The 22,822-nt window shown below is 36.1% G+C and overlaps 1 protein-coding gene across 1 annotated transcript in view; it reads left to right on the top strand.

The window, feature by feature from the left end:
• The window catches only part of LOC132104414 (adenylate cyclase type 2-like), an 82,582-nt gene that overhangs the window by 5,991 nt on the left and 53,769 nt on the right, over nucleotides 1–22,822 (top strand). Inside the window, exons 2-3 of the mRNA XM_059509871.1 lie at nucleotides 3,514–3,711; nucleotides 14,455–14,616. Of these exons, the coding sequence (XP_059365854.1) occupies nucleotides 3,514–3,711; nucleotides 14,455–14,616 (360 nt within the window). The remainder of the gene's footprint in view (nucleotides 1–3,513; nucleotides 3,712–14,454; nucleotides 14,617–22,822) is intronic.

The following is a 22,822-nucleotide window of genomic DNA, read 5'->3' as shown; positions in this document are numbered from 1 at the left end:
TGTGACGGATGAAAGAGTGATGAGAGTAGAAGAACAGGAAGGAGAAGGGCTGATGGGAATGGGCCTAAAATGGGGATTTTATGGCTAATCCTGTAAGCAGTGAATCTGCACTTTGATGTAGACATTTAATTATAATGTCATAATGTCAGACGGATGCACATTGTTAGTGGTGTTTGCTATAAGGCAAGCATTATTATTGCATATATATAACCCTTGGCTCATAACTTGCACCATTTATGCTACGGACATGAATGATGCTAATCATGAATGGTTCCTTCAAGGTACTAAAATGCACCCTTTAGCTGTAAATAAGATACAAAAGTGTTCCTTTTGAAAAGGTACCGTCCTAGTGACAGCTTTTGTACCGTTGCTTATTTAAAAAAAAAAAAAAAATTCTGAGAGTGTCCAGTTGATGTTAAGTAGACAAAGATGCTAAACAAAAAATTAACATAGATTTATAATATATATATATATATATATATATATATATATATATATATATATATAAACAGGCCCTGGATTATTTTAGAACATAACAAATAATTCAAATATAATTAAGTATTTTGTAGCCTGACATTATCCTGTCTGTGTTGTTGATTTTGTTTTTGAAAATCCTTTCACATCTCAGATTATATTTTCTATTTTCTGTGATAGAAATGATTATGGTGGATGTGACATTTTAAAAAGATTTTGGGAATAAAACACCAGACTCTTTTGTTCTGATGATGAATACTTTCACATTTAGTCATAATTTGACAAAATTACAGCTTGCTGGGTAATTATGTACAACAATTCTGTTCGCAAGTGATACTTACCTTGATTTTTCTTGTTCTTTGCACATCACATCTTAAATCTCCTGCATGCTCTTCAGTGACACTGTTGTCTGCAAAAATGAAAAATTCTCTCTTCATTTATTCATCCTCATGACAATGTGAATGCATGTGAATCCTCATGTAAATCCATATAATGCAAGTGTATGGGACCTCCAAAGCTGACACTTCAAAAGCAACACAAAGTGAACACAATGATAACTCCTAAAACTAAAACTCATAAAACCCCAGTAGATGGTTCAAAATATTAGTATTTTTCTATATTGCGTTGGCTTTGTGTTGTTTTTGAAGCATCAGCTTTGGTGTGTCTGCTTTGTACACTGGCTTTATGTGAACTCACAGAGATGGATTATTTGTGGAAAAATATTTGCCTTCATCTGAAGAATCATTCATCATACTTCACCAAAAATAAATGAATGAATGTGTGATATGTAGTTTTCATATGCAGTATTAACGTAATTTTCGCATAATAAAAATACTTTGTTGACATCACCTTGGTTCCCACAACAAAAACCCAGTCGAAATTTTCCTTATTTATTTATTTTTGCAGAAAATAAGCTTTGTGGCCAACCAGAGTTTATGATTCTTACATGTTTTGTTCACAAAACAACTTATGAATGTACATATTCACATTTAGACACTTGTTAGCAACTGCCTTTTTTCAAGACAGGTCAAATATATAAAAAAAAAAAAAAAACTTGAAAATACAGACATTATTTAAGGCGTTTAACCAAAATCCCATTCAAAAGACCAATTGGCTTCATGACAATGGATCCGGTAGAGCTAAAATGTGAACTTGCTTCTGTGTTTTGGCCTACAAAAATATACAATGAGCCTGTAACATTCAACCAGAATGTCATCTATCAGTCCCCGAGCAAACGCTCCAAACTCCAGCTTTGTGACAGCAACTTTTTCACAATGAAGCATGACTTTTATTTACTTTCATTTTCAATATCAAGTTATAATCGATGTTGAGTTATTTCAGTGCATGAAAAAGTGAAGCAGGCGTGAGCCCTTCTTTGTCTGCCTGTGGCTAATGGAAACAGAAAGGGTGCGTTCCCCAAGAGTTCATTGAGAATCGATCTGCCTGCCAGAGTTCCCTTGAATTTGTAGTACTCCCTGGGGTGTCTCCTCTAATGGCTGGTGAGTCATACTGTGGGACTGGCATTATATTACTGTGAGTTTGCCAGCTCAGTGCTCTCTCATCATCCACAAAACACACACACACAGTCATCCGAACCGATGGTGCAACACCACATAATCCACGTCTACAAGCCACACACACACCTCAATAAATAATTACTGCCTGAATTGAATTACGTGGTTTTATTATTATTATTATTAGCTGAATGGCTTTAATGATGGCCAGAGAATGAAGTCATCTTTGCTCAATTCAAACCATAATTAACCCTTCATGGCATATGTCATAAGTCATCTCCAATAAATCTGCATAGATAATGTAGCTATAATGTAGTTATTAAAATTCTCTTCTCTGACTGTATCCTCCTGCCGCGGCTCTGTCTATTTCTGTCTCCGTCTGCAGAGTGTGTGACTGTAGGTCTGGACTGAGTGAGACCCTCACACTCTTGCAGTCAAACAGAGAATTACTGAATGGTGATGATGAAGAAATAGGCTTAATGAAAGCTCACGGTTTGCCTTGTTCAAGTCAGCATGGAATTAAATTGACCATATGTACCTTTTTTAAAGGGATAGTCCTACCAGAAATAAATCATTTACTCAGCGTTTTATTCCAAGTCAGTATTACCTCGTAACGTGAGAATGTACTGATCACTCCTTTCCATGCAGTTTACATTAACTACAGACTATTGTTGACGTTCAAGTCTCCAGAACAACACAGGAGCACCATAAAGTGGTCAAGATTCTTGGAAAGAAATGATATTATATGGCTTTTGTTTAACAAGGATGCATTAAATCAGTCAAAAGTTGATAATTATGATAATAAATCTTTCTTGAGCAGTAAATCGGCATGTAAATATGATTTCTGAAGGATCATGTGACACTGGAGAAAATACAGCTTTGATATCACAGGATATCAAATTAATATACTTTTTTAAATTTATTCGAATTCAAAACAGTTATTTAACATTTTTATAATGTTTCACAATGTTACTGTTTATCAAATAAATACATCCTGGTTGAGTGTAAGATACTTTTTAAAAAGATATATTTTTATGACCACATTTCACATTTTTCATTGCATATCCTGTTTCACTCAAATATGCCACATAATCAAAGCAAATTGGTTGCAAATGTTGTTTTATGTTGACTTTAATGTACATTAATTGATCTGATTACATTTTATGAATGCCGACCCCATATAACAATATCATATAACAGTTTGAGTGCAAAGTGTTTCAAATGTTAATTGTCCATATTAATAATTCAACAGTAAAAACACTACTGTCCCACAACATACACTTTGACAGAGCACATTATGCTAATGGACAAGTTTGGACATAATGGACTGAAATCTGGTTCAAAGTATAAGGTTAGGGTCAGAGTTTCTTTCATGAAATCATTGAAGAATCTTATCTTTCAGTTCTTCTTTGTGTTAAATCCATCTCTAAATGTGCCTTGTCTGTTCTGTTCCAGCACGTCTCTTCTTTATCAGCTAGTGAATGCATCAATGAATGAGCCGTGAACTGTCATTGTGTTTCCACAGATCATGGAGGAGCACATGGCCTTCATCATGACTGTGCCCACAACTCTGGCCATTTTTCTTGCCATCTTCATCCTCGTCTGCATTGAGTCGGTCTTCAAAAAGCTCCTCCGCCTCTTCTCCCTGCTCGTCTGGGGCTGTCTGGTTGCCATGGGTTACCTCTTCATGTTCTTCGGGGGGATCATCTGTCCATGGGACCAGGTGAGACTTGAACGACAGCACTTTCATCGCTCTCTGCAATTATTCTTCAGTGACCGCCTTCGACCTCTAATGCTATCGCTTCCTAATTTACCTTTTTATCATACTGAAGTGCTCAGAATGAAGTATTCGCCATGCATAAAACACGACTTGCATCAGTGTGATTTATGTATGTAGATGTGCAAGTAAATTGCTCGGATGGAAGGCGCTAGCAGACGCAATGAAAGCGCCGCACAATCATGCACAATCAACGCAATGTCATTTTCCTCCAGTCATTTGCACAGTTATTCATGAATTTTAGTGTGCGAGCTGTTCTGCGCACTGAATCATTCATTAGTTCATTGAACTCTGCTCAACGCATGATTTTGGGTAATGACTGTGACACAGTCTCAACATAAATGCATGTCTTAGAGTACTTATGACAAGTTCGCCTCTGCTTCCATAAAACAAATCAGGTGTTAAACCGACTTGCTTAGCTTGTTCGCACACTTAGTTTTTTCTTCTTCCCGCTCTGCTCTGTTAGCGAAGAGGAGGTGCAGTCAGCCAAGCCACCACTCAACAAGATGACAAAAACATCCACGGTTTAGTTGTCTTTTATAAACAGCTCTTGAGTTATGATATTACACTGGCTGTAGGAGGAGAGATCGGTTGTTCTGTGCACTAGTAAATGCAGCTTGCCGTTAGTCATCCACTCTGTTTGCTTGACATGACTTCATAACTTAATAACTCGCATGGGCTCAATGATCTCGATATGCATATATGACAAAAATTGGCTCTGGGTCAAAGGGCGGCAACATTTCACTATGAACTACTTTAGTAAAAGCTAGGTGGCACTTACATAGCATCCATTTTTTAAAACTATTATCTATCACTATAATGGAGAGATGTCACCATCAGAAAATGTATGGCATCTCAGCCCATAGTGTCACAAGATCACAATGACATGGCAGATAGTCTTTTCTTCATTCCATGATATATATACAGTGACAATCTCCATGCATACTCTGAATTATAAACACTTGATACATCAATACAGACATCACCGACAAGAAACTATCCACATGCAAAGAGCAATCATACAAGAAAAGCTTATCATCTTCTCTCACAGAAATATATGCCACTGCCTGTTTCTATAGCTAAATGTTGACTTGAACATCTTAAAAGGAGCAATGATTGTACCGGTTTCATGTAATATGCAGACTCAATGTAGCTCTCTTGTACTAACAAAGATTTGTATTGTACATATATATACAGTACAGACCAAAAGTTTGGACACACCTTCTCATTCAAAGAGTTTTCTTTATTTTCATGACTATGAAAATTGTAGAGTCACACTGAAGGTATCAAGGGCTATTTGACCAAGAAGGAGAGTGATGGGGTGCTGCGCCAAATTACCTGGCCTCCACAGTCACCGGACCTGAACCCAATCGAGATGGTTTAGGGGTGAGCTGGACCACAGACAGAAGGCAAAAGGGCCAACAAGTGCTAAGCATCTCTCGGGGAACTCCTTCAAGACTGTTGGAAGACCATTTCAGGTGACTACCTCTTGAAGCTCATCAAGAGAATGCCAAGAGTGTGCAAAGCAGTAATCAAAGCAAAAGGTGGCTACTTTGAAGAACCTAGAATATGACATATTTTCAGTTGTTTCACACTTTTTTGTCATGTATATAATTCCATATATAATTCCACATGTGTTAATTCATAGTTTTGATGCCTTCAGTGTGAATCTACAATTTTCATAGTCATGAAAATAAAGAAAACTCTTTGAATGAGAAGGTGTGTCCAAACTTTTGGTCTTTACTGTACATAAAATTATTTATTTTCTATAACTGATGATGTACTGATACCATGCCTCATGTGCTTTTTCTTTCAGTCGTTGGTTAAGAATAGCTATGAATGTTCTTATATCACCTACACTTTCAGTCTCCCAAGCACTTGGAAAAAAGCATATTATTATTCTGATAAAAACTGATAAAGCATATTATAACATTTTCTAGGATAACGATGATTATACATATACACTAGTTTTATCCAGAAGTGAGGTTATAAATGCCATATTAATGCGTGGCCCAAAGTTGAATTTGCATTATTTGATTGTGTTCCCGCAAAATAATTTTTGATTTGATTTGATTTATTTATTTTATTTTTTTGCAATTTTATTTTATTTCGTTTTCTTTGCTTTGCTTTAATTTGTTCTGTTTGGCTTTAGGTTCTGTTACGTTTTTTTTTTTTTTTTGCTTTGATTTATTTATTTTTTTTCTGTTATGTTTTGCATCTATTTTGTATTGTCTGTTATGTTATGTTATGTTATGTTATGTTATGTTCTGTTCTGTTCTGTTCTGTTTTGCTTTGCTTTGCTTTACTTTTATTTATTTATAATTTTCTGCTCTGTTTTGTTTCATTGCTTTTGTTATGTTTGATTTGTTTTTGTTTTTTGTGTTATTTATTTTATTTTTTGCTCTGTTTTGTTTTGCTTTGCTTTGCTTTCATTTGTTCTGTTTGGCTTTAGGTTCTGTTCCGTTTAGTTTTTTTTGTTTGCTTTGATTTTATTTATTTTTTTGTTCTGTTATGTTTTGCATCTATTTTGTATTGTTTGTTCTGTTCTGTTCTGTTCTGTTTTTTTTTTGTTTTGCTTTGCTTTGCTTTACTTGTATTTATTTATAATTTTCTGCTCTGTTTTGTTTCATTGCTTTTGTTATGTTTGATTTGTTTTTGTTTTTTTGTGTTATTTATTTATTTTATTTTTTGCTCTGTTTTGCTTTGCTTTGCTTTGTGTTTCATTGCTGTTGTTTTCTCTCTTCTGGATGGCCTGTTTAATGGCACATGGGCTAAAGCAACTGAATTACCTTTCACTCTGTTATGTATTGGTCCACATTTAGGTGAGCCACAATTCACTTAATGTATAGAAAATCGTGATACTGGGCCATGCTTACCAGCTTAACCTTGAAGCTACATCTGCTCCAGGCTGGTTAGTGATGTTTTAGTGCTGATGTAGATTGTGGACCACTGGAGCCATGCTAAACACACTTCGTCACACCCAGCATCCAAAATGCTTGCCTTTTTATCAGGGCTCTGTCATAATTTACTCTTTACACTTAGTGCAGTCTGAGCTCACGTGCTGTGCCTGAAGGTTTTGCTCTAGAGGGAACCAGACTTCTGTTGCAGGAAATTCAGAAGAGCCTGCTAATAAGGCTTGCATACGTGACAGGAAGAACTAGTCGGGTTCAGGCGATCTGAATAAGCCACCACCTAATTAGCACTCGGAGTACTGCAGCAAAGTACTAATCAGCAAAGAGTTTCTGAATGTGTCGTGAAGTGTATATAGCATGTGTGCGCTTATTAGCAGAACTGAATGGCACAGTAGCTACATCTACACTAGTTGAAGACTTAAAGAGCTCTATTAGGCTATGTCGTATTTAATTTCCTGTTTTACTGTAGCCTCTTAAGCTACACACTGTGCAGTTTTCTCTCTGGTTATGTTCTTTGATGTGCCACAAGCTACCCGTCCACATTGCATGAGCTCTAATAAGCTATAGACTTGGAGTCGCTTCACAACACGTACAAGGAAAAACAATAGAGTCCCTAACTATGCATTCGCCAGCATGGGTCGAGTTACTACTGCAGATGAAAAGCTCTCACTATTCCTCACATAAGTCTGTAATGCAGGCATCATTAACCCACAGCAGTAGTTCTCCATTAGAGATGCCTGTGAAAAGCCAGCAGCCTTTGTATGTTGTAGAGAAGAAAGAACATAATTGAGCTCAGAGTTAGCAGAGGAACAAAAGGCAGCCAGACTCACCTTATGCCAATCTGCCTGAGGGCAAATCAGAAGAAAAGACCCCCAAAAACACTGTCTTGCGTATCTTCATTTTCCACAATTTAGTGTTGCAAGAAGTGCTGATTGAATGCTTTTATGAAGGATGTAAAAGAATGATGGGGAACTAATAAAGTGATGAGAGAGTGAAGGAGGCAGGCTTTAGATTTTGAGTCACTTTTTTAATACTCTAAAAAAAGCAGGGCATTGCTCTAAGATGATGCAGGAAGCACGTTTAGTGAGAAGTGGGAAGCCACTTTTAGCAGCATTGCAGAAAGAAACTATGATATAAAAAATATATGTGAATACACATTTATTGACAGGTGACATCTGTGCATCACCACATTTGAAAAGCACCAGCTGCTACCGCTGTCAGTCAGGAATTAATGCAAATAAGTTGAAATTAATTCAGTACATTCTGGTTTGAACACTGTAAAATACACATTACTAAATACAAATTATAAAAATATATTATATAATATATAATATATCATTTAACTACCTTATAATGCTTATAAAATGTAAAAATTATCACTTGTGATTTTTTTTTTACCATAACCGAGACTATAAGGCAAATAGAACATATGGAAACATTATGAAATGCAGATAAAGAAACTTACCTCTGTTTGAACCATGTAATGACAGAAAATCCAAAGGATACCTTTCAAAATGTACTATAATGTACTTATAAAGGTCCCGTTTCTCGTACTTTTTTGAAGCTTTGATTGTGTTTACAGTGTGCAATATAACATGTTCATGTTTCGCGTGTAAAAATTTTTTTTTTTTTCACCTATCTGTATACCGCTGTTTTCACTGTCATAAAAACGGGCTGATGACGTATAGAAATACGTAACGAGTTCTGATTGTGCCAGCGGTTCCTGTGTTGTGATTCGACAGCAGCTGACCGCACGCTGCCCTCCTGGAAACGCGATTGGACTCGTTTTGAGAAGCAAGTGGGCAGAAGCATGTGCTGGAGATGTACTTATAATCACAGGAGCGTTTTTACTGACGAGATGCGCATGAAAATCGCATTAGATTTTTTTGCACAGCCCTACCATCTAGTTAACAAAGCTAAACAGCATTGCCCTTTGTGTAATAAGTTACAGAAACTGTTAAACGCACCAACTTAAATAATAAAACACATTTATCGGTGGTGGTCCATAAACAACGCTTTCTCCAGACAAAGAGGGAACTGCTCCATCTTTCAAGAATAATATTTGTGCGAATCCGGCATTAAACTGATTGAGATTGAGGAAGCTGTCCTCAGCAAAATGTGCTGCACATGGTTTTACATGTGGATTATAATTTATCGGGAACCGAGTTAAACATAAATTGTAACCATTAATCTCCAAGTACAGCGTCCCTGGGAAGCCCAAACAAAGATGATTGGACTCCGAGATGAAAATAACAGCATTTCGACGACATGGAGACAAACACAAATGCAGCTCTTCCTCCTTCTCCGTCGGAGCGCAACAAGACCACGCCCCCTTTTTGTGTATTCATGTGGACGGAGGTTAGTCAAAAAACTGTTTTAGTGACGTCATTACTTCAGGAACTAGAGGGATGTAGTCCAAACGGGTCGTTTTTTGTAGGCGAATTCTGTTAAATAAAATATCTCACTTGGCATTGAACTTTGAGCTTTAGAATTTTACAGATATTATTTATACTCTAACAACAACAACATTACACACTAACTAAAGTTTAAAACATGGGATCACGAAGAATGGGACCTTTAAAGTACTAATTAGTACCTTTATTATTATACTATATGTACCTTTACTAATATTAGTACATTTGGGGATAAATAAGATAAAAAAGTTGTACCTTTTAGCTGTTGCGCCTTAGGATACCAGACCATAGACAGCTTTGCACCTTTTCTGAGAGTGAATAAAATGCTTAATTTAGGTAAAACCCACTTTTAGCTATTGTACTGTAAGTAAAACACAGATGTGATGGATGACAGTTTGACGTAAATCAAAACATTTTAAATATTATTAATAAAAGTTTTTAATTTTTATTTATTTATTGCATTTTGAGCTAAAAAGCTTATATATATATATATATATATCAGGTAAATGTTTGAAATAATGTGAATAAGTCCAGTATGTTGTAATATAGAGTATATCAGTAGCACGTCTCAGAAAGTGTCACTGATACCTCAGATTTGCAGTTTTATGCCATTATGTAAATTTTCAGTTCTCTGTCACACCAGTTGTTTAATAATTTTAATGTGTTGTGCTAATTATCCTCAGTTCACCCCATTTATTTGAGTTTTTCTGGAGATCCGTAAGTGATTGGACTGCATGTGACGATAACAACACTATCTGATCCATCATTATTCCTTTAATGGAAGGCTTTCAGATCATCAGATTATTCCATTTCCACTTGCTTTCCTAATGCAAAAGCAGTGCAGACCAGACATTAAGATCCCAGTAGACCACATAATCTTATTCACTGTGAAAAAGCAAATCGGTTAAGTGTGTCTTGTGTATTTACTACCATCTGTTGCCATAGCAGCTCTTAAAGAATATGCTTTACATGTTACAATCTAATTTTATATAAAGGTTTTAAAGCAAAAATATCTGAACACAGTATTCAATATTCTCAATATAGCAATAGCATCATGATAAAACTAAAAAACTCTGGTCTCTATGTAAAGCCTATGTTGAAAAGGCAATTTAAGGTAATGTGGTAAAGTATAAACAAAATTATGTTTTACAAACTTTAAAACTGTATTCATAAAATATGCTAGGATAACGTATTAGTGCATATATACATCTGAATTACTCAGCATTCAGATTTATGAGGAATAAGCCATAGTGCATCTGTTTGCATTTTGATTTGTAAAGTTTTTTTTTTTTTGCTATGTGTGTGTTTGTCCTTTTTGTAAACTTTTTTATAGTTAGTTCCAAATAAGTGGTTTTAGGTAACTATAATAACCTCAATCCAGGAATAGTTCAGATGAAAATGTATTTAAAGATTTGGACACGGTTAAACTTTTATCAACTAAAATAATCCGATTCTCTACAGGGACACGTTAATAATGAGCTAAATTATAATTAAATTTGTCAATATTTTAAAATATCATCAGACTGGATTAATGATATCGAGATTCCTGGTTTTGAGTTGGGCAACTCAACATTTTTTTTCCATCTCGTGCGAATGAGAAATCTGTGACGTACAGTCAAGACCTCTTTGCAAATCTCATTGGCAGCTAGTGCATGTGTGTGATAATTCAAACCTGATTAATACCGGCAAACCGCTCCAAATGTGTTCTGAGCGTTTCACAGAGCTCAAACCAGCTGGGACTGTATTTGTTCTCAGCCCAGCAATCACGATCACAAAGACTGGCTGGAAGAAAAAGAGCCATATGGAAAGATGCGTCCACATTGTAAATCTGGCATTTCAAATCCAATCTAAGTTTGGAAATATCTTTTGGATTTTGAAAACTTTATTACAAAGTGCTGTAACATTGAATGAATAAGAAATATATCCATATCCATTTGAGTATTTTCAAAAATTTATTTCTGTAATTTACACCTTTAAAATGTTTACATTTTTTAACTTGATCTGTCAGTTTAATGCTTTCTTCATCACTATAGTTCCCCTACACTCTTAAAAATAAAGGTGCTTCAAGAGGTTCTTCAAGCGATGCCATAGAAGAACCATTTTTGGTTCCACAAAGAACCATTCAGTCAAAGGTTCTTTAAAGAACCATCTCTTGCTCACCTTTTTATAATCTGAAGAAGCTCATTTTACCACAATGAACCTTTTGTGATTCAGAAAGGTTCTTCAGCTGTTAAGGGTTCTTTATGGAACCATTTAGACAAAAAAGTTCTTCCATGGCATCGTGAAGCACCTTTATTTTTAAGAGTATACTGGGAGCCAGACAAAGAGAGAAAATTCAGGATTCAGTGCTGTATATCCCGGTCTGATGTAGAATAAGACCCCTGAATTGAACTGCCAGTCTTAATCCTGCTAGCAGATAGACCAGAACTGCCAAGCAATCAGTTCATTTGAGAGATTAAGCATTTAACCTTGCCAATTCTTGAGGCTGAACTCAAAACACAATCTTTCTGTCCAATCCGAGGTGTAAGTGTGAGACGGCCCTCGGCCCGGAGCCCAGCGGAGCGTTCTGTCTGCTGGGGGATTCTCTCTCTTTCACATTCCTGACGGTTCCTCTGATCCTCCTCTGCGCCGGACAGAGTGGAAATGGCGATCGATAAGGCTCAAGACATGTTACGTCTAGAAAAAAATCACTTCCCTGCAGTCTGTTTGTTTTTTGGCAGTGTGTGTGTGGTCTGTGAGGGTGACCAAGCCAGAAATCCATAAGGCTTTGCTGCCGTCCAGTGCCCTATCTGCCATTCCTCCACTGCTATATTGAGCCCTCGCTCAGTGTAAGAAAATATAAAACATAGGTTTTGGAATATTTATGAGAGTATTCCGTCGTTCAAGCGTTCAAAACCTGATGAAACTTGCAGTTTGGCTCTAACTAAAATGCTACAGACCATTTAAAGGGGAAAAATTTTAATATATGAATGTTGGTAGTGCAAAATATTTTCTAATAAATACTGCCCTCAAAAACATATTAAAGAGATTTTAAAGTAAAATTTTCATCATTTACTCATCCTCATGTCAATCCAGGCCTGAATGAGTTTCTTTCAGCTGTTGAACACATATAAAGATATTTTGAAGAATTTTGGTATTAAAACAGACTTTTAGTGTGGAAAAAAATACTGTTGAAGTCAATGGCTACCGTCAACTACCACATTCTTTGAAATTCTTCTTTTGTGTTCAACTGAAGAAAGAAGGGGTGAACTGTCCCTTTAATGTGTAAATGTGGGCAGTGGCATCACTAGGTTTTATGACACTCTTGTACAATTTATTGCTTCCCCCCTAAGACACGTTCCTGCATATGAAAACTAATTTGGCATTTAGCTACTTTGCTATCTTGATAAATGTCTGCATGAATTATGCAAGCACAAAGGTTAGCCAATGATAACAGAGGTTATTTCAGAAGTCTAAAAAGTAAAGTAGCAACAACTAAGTAAAAACTAAACAGCATTATGGTAGCACTTTATTATTATTCTTTTTTTATAAATTTATTTAAAAAATTAAGAGTTTTTTTTTAGGCAGAAGTCGTAGTTGATAATTAACTTTAATAGTTGGTATATAGTAATAATTGGTCCAAAACCAAAGTGTGACCTAAATAATATATATATATATATATATATATATATATATATATATATATATATATATATATATATATATATATAAAATAGTGTAGCATATGTCCTGTTTTTCTTTTTATATATTATTTTCTTCATATTAATTTTACTTTCACCTTCATTTAATTTATGAGAGTATGCACCTCTTGTAAAAGCTGCAAAATCACATTTCAAACTAATTCCTTGATCTTTCGAGATAAAAGAGCTTGCTGTACACTCAAACGTCCAGAGCCTATCTGTCTTTCCAGTCAAAAAAGTGCACTTACTAAACTGAACGCTCGTAACTTTCTGATGATGAATGCATCAGCTTAGGAGCACCCACATTTATTATATATGTTTATTTTTTTTCCTGAACACCACATAAACGAATGATAAGAGTAAAATGTAGTGAAAGTTTGCCAAACGTTGTGCTGCTTCTGGCTGAGTGTAGCTCCAGCCTTCTTTATATTATTCTGAAGGATCCCAGTGTTAGGAAAAAGTGGCTGAAGTTTATTTTTAACAGTGTCCCTGATCATTTTAGAATGAACAGTTTGAGCAGCACATTTTGTGCAGTAATATTGCTTTGTAAACAGGCCGTTACGACAGGTTGCAGGGTGAAAAAGTTATTATATAAACATCTCTTTAAAATTGTATAGTATATTGTACAGCCGAGCCAGAGACTGTAATTCTCTCAGCATCATGGGCGAAGGAAAGCAAACCAACACTCATCATGACCCATGTTTCATCATGCTATCTGCTCAAGTGTCTTGAATCACCATGAAAACACCATGCAGTTACTCAATGTTAATTTAAGCAGATTTCAAAGACACTAATAGCCTAACAAATCCCTAAATCTACTATTTATAATTAAACATAACGATGTCATTTTAGTGTTTCATTTCCTTCCAAATGATGCAAGACGTGCAGTAAAAAGTGTTGTGCTTTTTATTGCTGCAGAAATGAGTGGGTGTATTTTGTAAAACCTTTGCAACTACTTTTTATTACTAAACTCTTTCCCTGCCAGCGTTTTTTAAAAGAAAGTTGCCTGCCACCGTCAACATTTTTTATCATATTTACAAAATTGTAATGGCCCCCAGAATATTTTTAACATGCAATATGTCTTAATTCTAGCTTCATGCATTCTTTTTTATCAACACCTGAGTGTACAAAAAGCTAAGAAAATTGCACTTTTTTTTTTTTCAAAGACTACATCCATATTTTACCCAATGTTGGGTTGAAGTGTATGCAGCTGCTTATGAATGGATTTTAAAACGCTAGGCATTGTGCACTTGCCAACTTTGTAAGTTACAACTGGCCATCATACACTAAACCACAGAGGATCACACATGACCAGGTTTGAAGTCTTTTTGAAACACAACAAACTCATGCAGGAACACGCACCTTATTGCTATGAGACACATGAGACAAGTGTAATCGGCTCAAAATATCAGACTGGATAGAATCTCAGCCTGATGTTAAAAATCTGAGTCTGTGACCATCATAAACTACACACATTTCTGTGAAACCTGTCAACTCAGATCTGCAGACTGATTTTGATTTCAGCGACTAGCATCAACTTATCTAAACTGTAAATCGGGGCAAAAATCTGGGTCGAAAGTCATGTAATGTATTTCAGTGTTTCTCATGATCTGATCTCTGTCCTTTGTTTGTGAGCTGTAGATGTTAAATGGCAGTCTAATGCACTGTTAACTCTGTTTGCAGGTGTCGTTTTTCCTGTTTATTGTGTTTGTGGTGTACACCATGCTGCCGTTCTCCATGAGGGATGCCGTCATCGCTAGTGTCCTCACTTCATCCTCCCACACACTAGTGCTCAGCATCTGGCTCTCGAACACGACTGACCACATGGAGGCCCTCGTCTGGCAGGTAAGTGTGTGTGTGTGTTGATTTTGTTCACTGAAGTCATGCGGGCTGAGAAAGGAACAGGTACATAGAATCTAAGAATATGTTAGAGAATGTGAGTCAGTGAGAGCTCTGCAGTGGCTTTGCTGTCATGATAGGGCATATTTCCCAGAATCCTCTACTGTAAGCCTGGCTGTTTTGGTCATCATATGGCCTTCCCACTTAAATGACACATTTAATTTCAGAAATAATGGGCAGAATTGATCCACCCAGTGTTATTCCACAGGGTTAGCTGTTTCAGATCTGTGTCATTTGGTCCTGAACTATTGGAGAGTTGGCAGAGAATATATGTTGAACAAAGTTAATTTGTTTCTAAATGTAGTATGTTTTATGCAGAATGAGTTTAAGTGTCAGAACAAGCAGTCAAGTGAAATGGAAAAACACAAATGAAAAGTAATAAACCTGATATGAACAATGTTTTTATGAAGTGGCAGAAGTTAGCAAACAAACTAAAGCCATTTCTCAAATGATGAGTTGTGCTGCTTCAACAGTCATCGTTGCCCAAGCAGTGTTCACATCCAGCCAAGTACAGTTCAAATCCCCGGATGTGTTCTTGCTCTGCCTCTTTTATTGAGGTGAATCAAGAGGTGACTTGTGTGAACTCGAGGCAGCAGGTAACCCAATACATTTTGCACCAACCAGCAAGTGTTAAACCCACATCATTTTAAAAATGTTGCTGTTATTGTGTCATGAAATGTTGTTTTAATAGTTTTTCAGTGCTTCCCGCCGAGAGCAGCCTTACCTCGGCTAGTCTTTCTGACATTTGCCGCTGGCTCTGATGTCTCTGTCATGGTTAAACATCAGATATAATTAATTCTAGGTATATCTAACAGGCAATGTTTGGTCGCTTGAATCTATTATTTGTTCCTAGTTGTATCGTTTTGGCTGAGCACCAAGTTAAGTTTCATAACTTTAATATTGATTTATTGAACTTTACCATAGTACAGCGCTGATGTAGCATCCGTTTGACTGAATATCGTCTGAACAACATATCAATATGCTTTATATTTGGAAAATGAAAACAAAGAGGGTTGTGTTTTATATTTGGTTTAAAGTATACACACAGTGAGGGTAATCGATGTACTGTATGTACACGCAGACCTGAACCACATTTATGGCTATTAATGTTTAAATGAAAACAAATAGAGGCAGTGGTGTTTTTATATCACATTTCTGTTTTATTGTAAATATACAACCAGTGAGGATAGCCCGAGTATCCAAGGCGATCTGAGTGACGTTATCAAGTGTGCTGCTGTTCCTCCCGTCCTCAGGGGTTCACACTCCCGAGTGGAACTTGCCAAGTCTGAACTTTGTGTACTTGGTATTGAGAAACAGCCTAAAACCTACAGGCCACTTGAGAGCGTTTGTAGGAAGTGTGTGCGCAAGACTGTCCCAGGTCTGAAAAATGCCAAAGATCAGAATTTGAAGAACATTTTGCAGAAATATATGCTCTAATAATTTGGTCACAGAACATAAAGTATTGCACATTTAGGTGTGTGTGTGTTTTGGGAATAATTTGCAACTACTTCTTATCACTTAATTAGAAATAGGCCTACCACAGTTAATTAATTCTGTCGTCTGTAACATACGCCAATAAACATATATTTAGACTTGTATTTTAAAGTGCAAAGTAATATGGGAAAAAGTGTAAATAAAGCTCAGTACAATACCACTGTTTTAAAAATTGTAAGTGTGTCCCGTTGAAAATGCATCATGTAAGTTCCCAAATGTTGGAGTGTGATATCATACTGATCATTTCAAAGCAGCTTCACAGTCATAAAGAGGAAAGGAACAGAATCAATGATGCAGACTTCATCAGTTATGGGACCAATTCAGAACTAAAGGCCAGAATTACTAAACAGGGCAAATTAGTGTGAGAGTACAATCTCATCTCAGCACTGATGGGAGTGTAAAGTTATGCAGTTGATCTACGGATAATTAAAGAATTTCTATAATGATGGTATTTTTCCAAAATGTTTTGTGGGGCAAGTAGTCACACAAATTTGAATTGTTGTAAAATGTACTAAATCCTCTGCCAAAATGATGGGAGGATATTTTTGTTTTTACTTTACCCTTTAATATCTCTCTACAGTGGCTTCCAGTCGCGACTTAATGTACGTGAAGTTCCTATCCCCATCCGAACAGCCCAATCCCTCACAACTGAAAACTCATCTCTTCCATGAGCATCTTCATCTTCCTAAAAACATTCCATGCCTTCACTTTTCATTCTGTTATTATCCTTTATCACTTACTCTCCCAGCTTTTACTATTTTGAATGAAGACTGAAACCTTGTATAACTGGCATTTCTTGTGTTTAGTGCCATCTTATGATTAATCACTTGTATTCCTCAACTGAAAGACACTTTGGAAGAAAGCGTCTGCCAAATGACTAAATGTAGATGTAACAATTTTTCCAGTTTCATATTCTATTTTGTGTTGTGTAATTATACTGTTCAATTTTGCTGAAATTCCAGTGAATAACCAACTTTTACTATTTCATATATTTAAAAACAACAACGTTTTCTCAAATAAATAAACAGGTCCCAATTGTGACAACTTGCTTCATGTAGCATGACTGCATGTCCAGCTATTGGAACTCATTTGCATGCCGTCACAAAAGGTCAGCGTGTGTTGATTAATTGTACCTTTCTTTTCTGGGTAATAATGGTGAAAACAGCTTTTTTTTGTCAAGACTATAATATATGTGTCTATGCAAAAACTCACCTTTAAAAATTAAACATTCCTGAGAAATATTCACTGGAGTAAAAGGTGTGACAACTTGCCCCTGTCTCGCCTATATATATATATATATATATATATATATATATATATATATACACAGTGGGTACCGAAAGTATTCAGACCTCCTTAATTTTTCACTCTTTGTTATATTGCAGCCATTTGCTAAAATCATTGTTCTTTTCTTTTTCCTCATTAATGTACACACAGCACCCCATATTGACAGAAAAACACCGAATTGTTGACATTTTTGCACATTTATTAAAAAAGAAAAACTGAAATATCACATAGTCCTAAGTATTCAGACCCTTTGCTGTGACACTCATATATTTAACTCAGGTGCTGTCCATTTCTTCTGATCATACACCTTCATTTGAGTCCAGCTGTGTTTGATTATACTGATTGGACTTGATTAGGAAAGCCACACACCTGTCTATATAAGACCTTACAGCTCACAGTGCATGTACTTAAATGATGTTAGCAAATGACTGCAATATAACAAGGAGTGAAAAATTTAATACTTTCTGAATACTTTCAATAGCCACTGTACATTTTATTTCTCACTGTATTTCTCTCTTTAGCTACATAAAAACATATAGTTGACATGCACACGGAGTGCACTCACTTGCACTGCTTTTTGTTCTGTTACTGTCCTAAAGAGACTTACCTAACTCTTAAATAATAATTCATGCCTACCTTTCTATTGGTTTTCCAGAACCTTTCTTTTTATTATTATTTTCCTAAGCAGATCTCAAGCAGATATGTTTTTCAGACCGGACCTAAACACAGCACATGTAACCAAGGCAACAGTCTAGTCACATGGTCCATAGGATCACAAAAATACTGGCTGTCAGGTCGAGTGAGTCCAAGAGGCAGCAGCAGCATCGGGTTCAAGAAGCTTGTAGCAGAAGGGCGTAGACTGTTATTATAAGCTTGTTGTCCAGGCCAATTTAAAACCTTAAAAAGAATCCTCTTTAGACACGGTAAACACTTCCACCGCGGTCAGTCCTCCACGCTATTCTCAAGCACTAGGAAAGCTTCATTAAAACCAACCTTAACGACCCTTCACATTCAGCACTTGCACTTAATCAAGCTTTCCACACTCTCGTTAGAAGCGCTACGACCTCTTTATGTGAGGTCCTCTCCAGAGCTGCGGGTCATACCTTGTTTGTTAGAGGCTATCAAAGCTTCGTACGTCACTCTCAGGATGTTCACAGCTGACGTACTCGGCAACCGAAGGTCTCGTGTTAATCAGAGGCTAAAAAAAAATTAACAAAGTTGAAAACCGGGTCACATCTGTCTGGGTCAGAGTTGCAGAGATGATGTCAGATGCCGGTGTTTTGTAATTATGCTACGGTTCCCTGCAGACCCAGCTCTGTGTTCTTTTACTTTTATGACTGGCCTCTTCGTCCCGTACAGCGATTACAGCAAGGAGAATGACTTATTACGGCTGCTCTCGGAGGAGCTGTCCTATAAAACTCTCCCAGTGAGATACAGGTGTGTCTCGTGCAGGTGGAGCAGCCCTTAAACAGCATATGCTTGAAGAGAAAGAGAGAGCGAGAGAGACAACATGCTGCATTTGGTTAATATCGCTTATTAATATCACTAATATCACACAGGCAAGGTGTACTTTTGTTTTGGTTTGTCATTTTGTTTTCCAAAAGGTTTGAAAATATCATTTAATTGTGTTTAGTTGTATTTGATGTACAGTGTTGGGAAGGTTACTTTGGAAATGTAATAGGTTACAGATTACAAGTTACCCTATTTAAAATGTAATAGTAGTGTAACTTTTTTAATTACTTTAATAAAGTAATGTAACTAATTACTTTTGAGTACATTTTGATTACTTTTATAAATTTATAATGAATGTTAATTTGCAACTGTTAATCATCTTCAACCATTTTACACCATGCAGGTTTAACCTTACAGTAGTGCTCAATACTGTCAGACTTTCATCATTCTTCATCACCTGAATTAAGATGATCACATTTGAACACATCCACCACACAATCAGACTTTAGTACTGCCTTTTAATTAGAGATTGATCTGAAGTTCAAAGCAGATTTAAAATCAAAAGAAATAGTTTATAGATACTGTTTTTAAACCAAATCTTTGCATAACTACAGGCATCTAACTGCATCTAACAATGGTTTGGGGAAAAATAGTTAATAAAAAAATAAAAGCATATACATCAACTCAAATACGGTTATCTAATAAGCATGTGTCCTATTTTGTGTACTAAACTCCTGAAACATTGGTGTCTTTTTGAAACACTGCTGTCTCTTTGTATATGATATGATGATAGTTTCTCAAAATAAGTAAAAAATGCTCATGAAGTGACTGTTCTAGAGATTAATTTCCATGAGGGGCGGACTGGGAAAAAAATAGGCTGGGAAATCTCCCACTCATACACCCACAACCCATTCTGAAACATGGACAACCCTATTATTATTTTTTTGGACCTGACATGAAAAAATGTGAATCCTTAGGTTGGGGGACTTGCAACGTAATTAAGAGTTCTCTCCTGAACTCCACCTTCACTTCCATTATCCATCCATCTCTCTCATGACTTTAATACTGAAGATTTTTATTTGACTTTTACCATGTTTTGTAAGTGCAATTTTGTTTTTTTGGCAAATGAATTACCACTTGTATTTATTTTTACTACAAATTCCATAGTTAAACCACGGTTAGTGCCATACCATAGGCTATATTAATTTTCCTAAGGGTTGTGTTTTTGTATCCACTAGCTCCCCCTAAACCTACGATAAAATATGATGATTTATCTGCTAACTTACTACTGTAACATTACAAAAGATAATAATGACGTCGTTTATACAGTATTTTGAGTGATTGCGAGCAATGTGCTGCTGCTGCTTGACTAAGTAAACAAAGACAAAACTACATGAGCATATTTACAGATGAAACTGACCTGCACCTGAAACCCTGAACAGAAGTGTCGCTTCTCTGCTCCAGCTGTGCGCTTACACAGTTCACTCCGGTCTCTCTCTCGCATTGATTACTCGGAGTCTGATCCAAACCGTTCGGCGGAGGCGCAGAGAGCGCGCGAGCCCAACCATTGCCAGTCACGACTAACCGATTCATGATTTATTAGAGATTTAATTATCGAATGGCGGATTCGGAAATAATCGCTTTAGTATATTCGGCCTGCAATTATACAATAACAATATTAAAGTAGAAGGCCAAATCGTCTGCCAGGCCACCGGGAATAGTCCCGGTTCTCCCGGTGTCCAGTCAGCGCCTGATTTCCACAGACACGCAGAACGTGCAGGATTCATATTCAGTCTTTTTGCGGATTAACATTCACAGACATCAGTCCATATCGGGTTTTGATTCAAGTGTACTGACCTACTTTTGATTTATTCGTCCTAAATGTGGCATATTGCGTCCGCGTTATAGGCTGAATTCCATTTTTATGACTGGATTCTACGAATGTGTTTTCCGCGTCTCGGAGATTATGGGTCATATGTCTTAGTGCAATTTGGGAAAGAAATAAGCTGTATGTGGATGTGTGTAAATATTCAAATGTAATCCTCTTTGTAATCGTTACAATTTTCATAAGTAACTGTAATTTAATTACTCATTTTTTCTTAGTAACTGTAACTGATTACTGTTACATTTATTTTGTAATTAAATTACGTAACGCCGTTACATGTAACTAGTTACTCCCCAACACTGTTGATGTACATGAAATGTTGGAAAAAATGTTTTTTTGATAGATAGATAGATAGATAGATAGATAGATAGATAGATAGATAGATAGAAATACACACACATATGTATGTCTAAAATGTACTTATTTAGATTATTTATTTTATTTATTTACAATATTATCATTCATTTTGCCCAATGCTGTTATTGTTAACTAAAACTAAAATAATCTAAAAGAAAATGCAACATGAATATTGGAATGAATATTACTAAAAAATAATTTTTATATCATTTATAAATACAAATGAATTTCCATTGAAGTAGCAAAATTACTAAAACTAAAAAGCCTAAATATAAATACAACAAAATAATTACAATTAATAGTCAGATTTATATGTCTTTGTGAAAAAAAAACTAATTGAATGTTTTTTTTTCTTTTGTTTTTTTTCTTTTGGGATGAAATATAATTAATAATTAAATAAATTAATCCCTAATCAGTCAAAGAAGTCAGTCAGCTAAAAAAAAAAAAATAATAATGATAAAATGAAAATAATAATAATGATTGCTGAATTACTACCTTCATTTCCATCTCCCAGTGATATTAAATGCTATTAAATAAAAAACAAAAACTAATTAAAACTGAGGTGTGCAGGAAATGACAATGGTGTAAATCAGGGATCAGCAACCTTTTCGGCATGACGTGCCATTTTTTATTTTTATGGTTAACCACTGTGCCAACACAGCCCCCCCCACACCCCGATATAATTCTGTATTTAAACGGTACATACACAATTTTTTATTATACGATTAAAAAAACGTTTTTTTAACGTTTAATCAACGTTAATGCACTGCTTTAATTGATGAACGTGCACACACAGACACACACACACACACACACAACACACACCACTCGCACACAGAGATCTGAGATCGTGCTGTGCAAAAAGTAGCATTCAGAAGCTCATAAACCTATGAGTGTTGTCACGCTACTTTTATTAATCGATACTGAATCGCTACATTATATTTCTCAACAACAAAGGGGCAAAATCGCTTCATTGTCTGCAGAGAGAGACAATTTACCCCCCCCCCACTTTCTTTCTCTCAAAATGGCCATATTTCAGAAAATTTTTCATCACTGGATATAGCTTTAGGTCATTTAACATTTCTATGGTAAAACGTATTATTAAAAGTTGACTAATGTTAATTGATTTGCAGCTTCATCTTACCGCACTCTCTTTAACGTTAAACTGACGCTTCGCGCTCTGCTTCTGTGAACAGTAAACCCCGCCTACTTTGATCTGATTGGCCATCTCAGTCATTTTGACATTGACGAGTGCTGTTAGACCGAGGCTTTGATCTGAAGCACCTAGTATGTGCAGTGTTTGCACGTGCATCCATGCAAGTTAATTCTCACACTTTAATAGTATTTGTAGCTCCTAACAGGCTGTGTGACTATGAGAAGTTATTACATCAAACTGTACGTCATTATACAGTTTTCCTTATTGCTTGCGTGCCAGCGATTATCCCTCTGCGTGCCACTGTTAGCACGCGTGCCGTAGGTTGCCAACCCCTGGTGTAAATTGTCTTTACTCGAGAGAATGTAAGTATACATGTACAAACACAGTTGGACATTGTTTGTGGACTCATATGTTTTATGAGTTGTTTTTAGTCCTTTTGGTGGAAAAGCACTAAAGCACTCTCGCTGGAGAGAGAAACCCCAGTCGAGTGAGAGAAACCCCAAGTTTTAACCAGCTCTTTA

The sequence above is a fragment of the Carassius carassius genome, chromosome 25 (assembly GCF_963082965.1).
Source record: "Carassius carassius chromosome 25, fCarCar2.1, whole genome shotgun sequence".
NCBI classification, from domain to species: Eukaryota; Metazoa; Chordata; class Actinopteri; order Cypriniformes; family Cyprinidae; genus Carassius; species Carassius carassius.
Note: the sequence above shows the minus strand (reverse complement) of the source record. Positions and strands in the feature narration are given on the sequence as shown.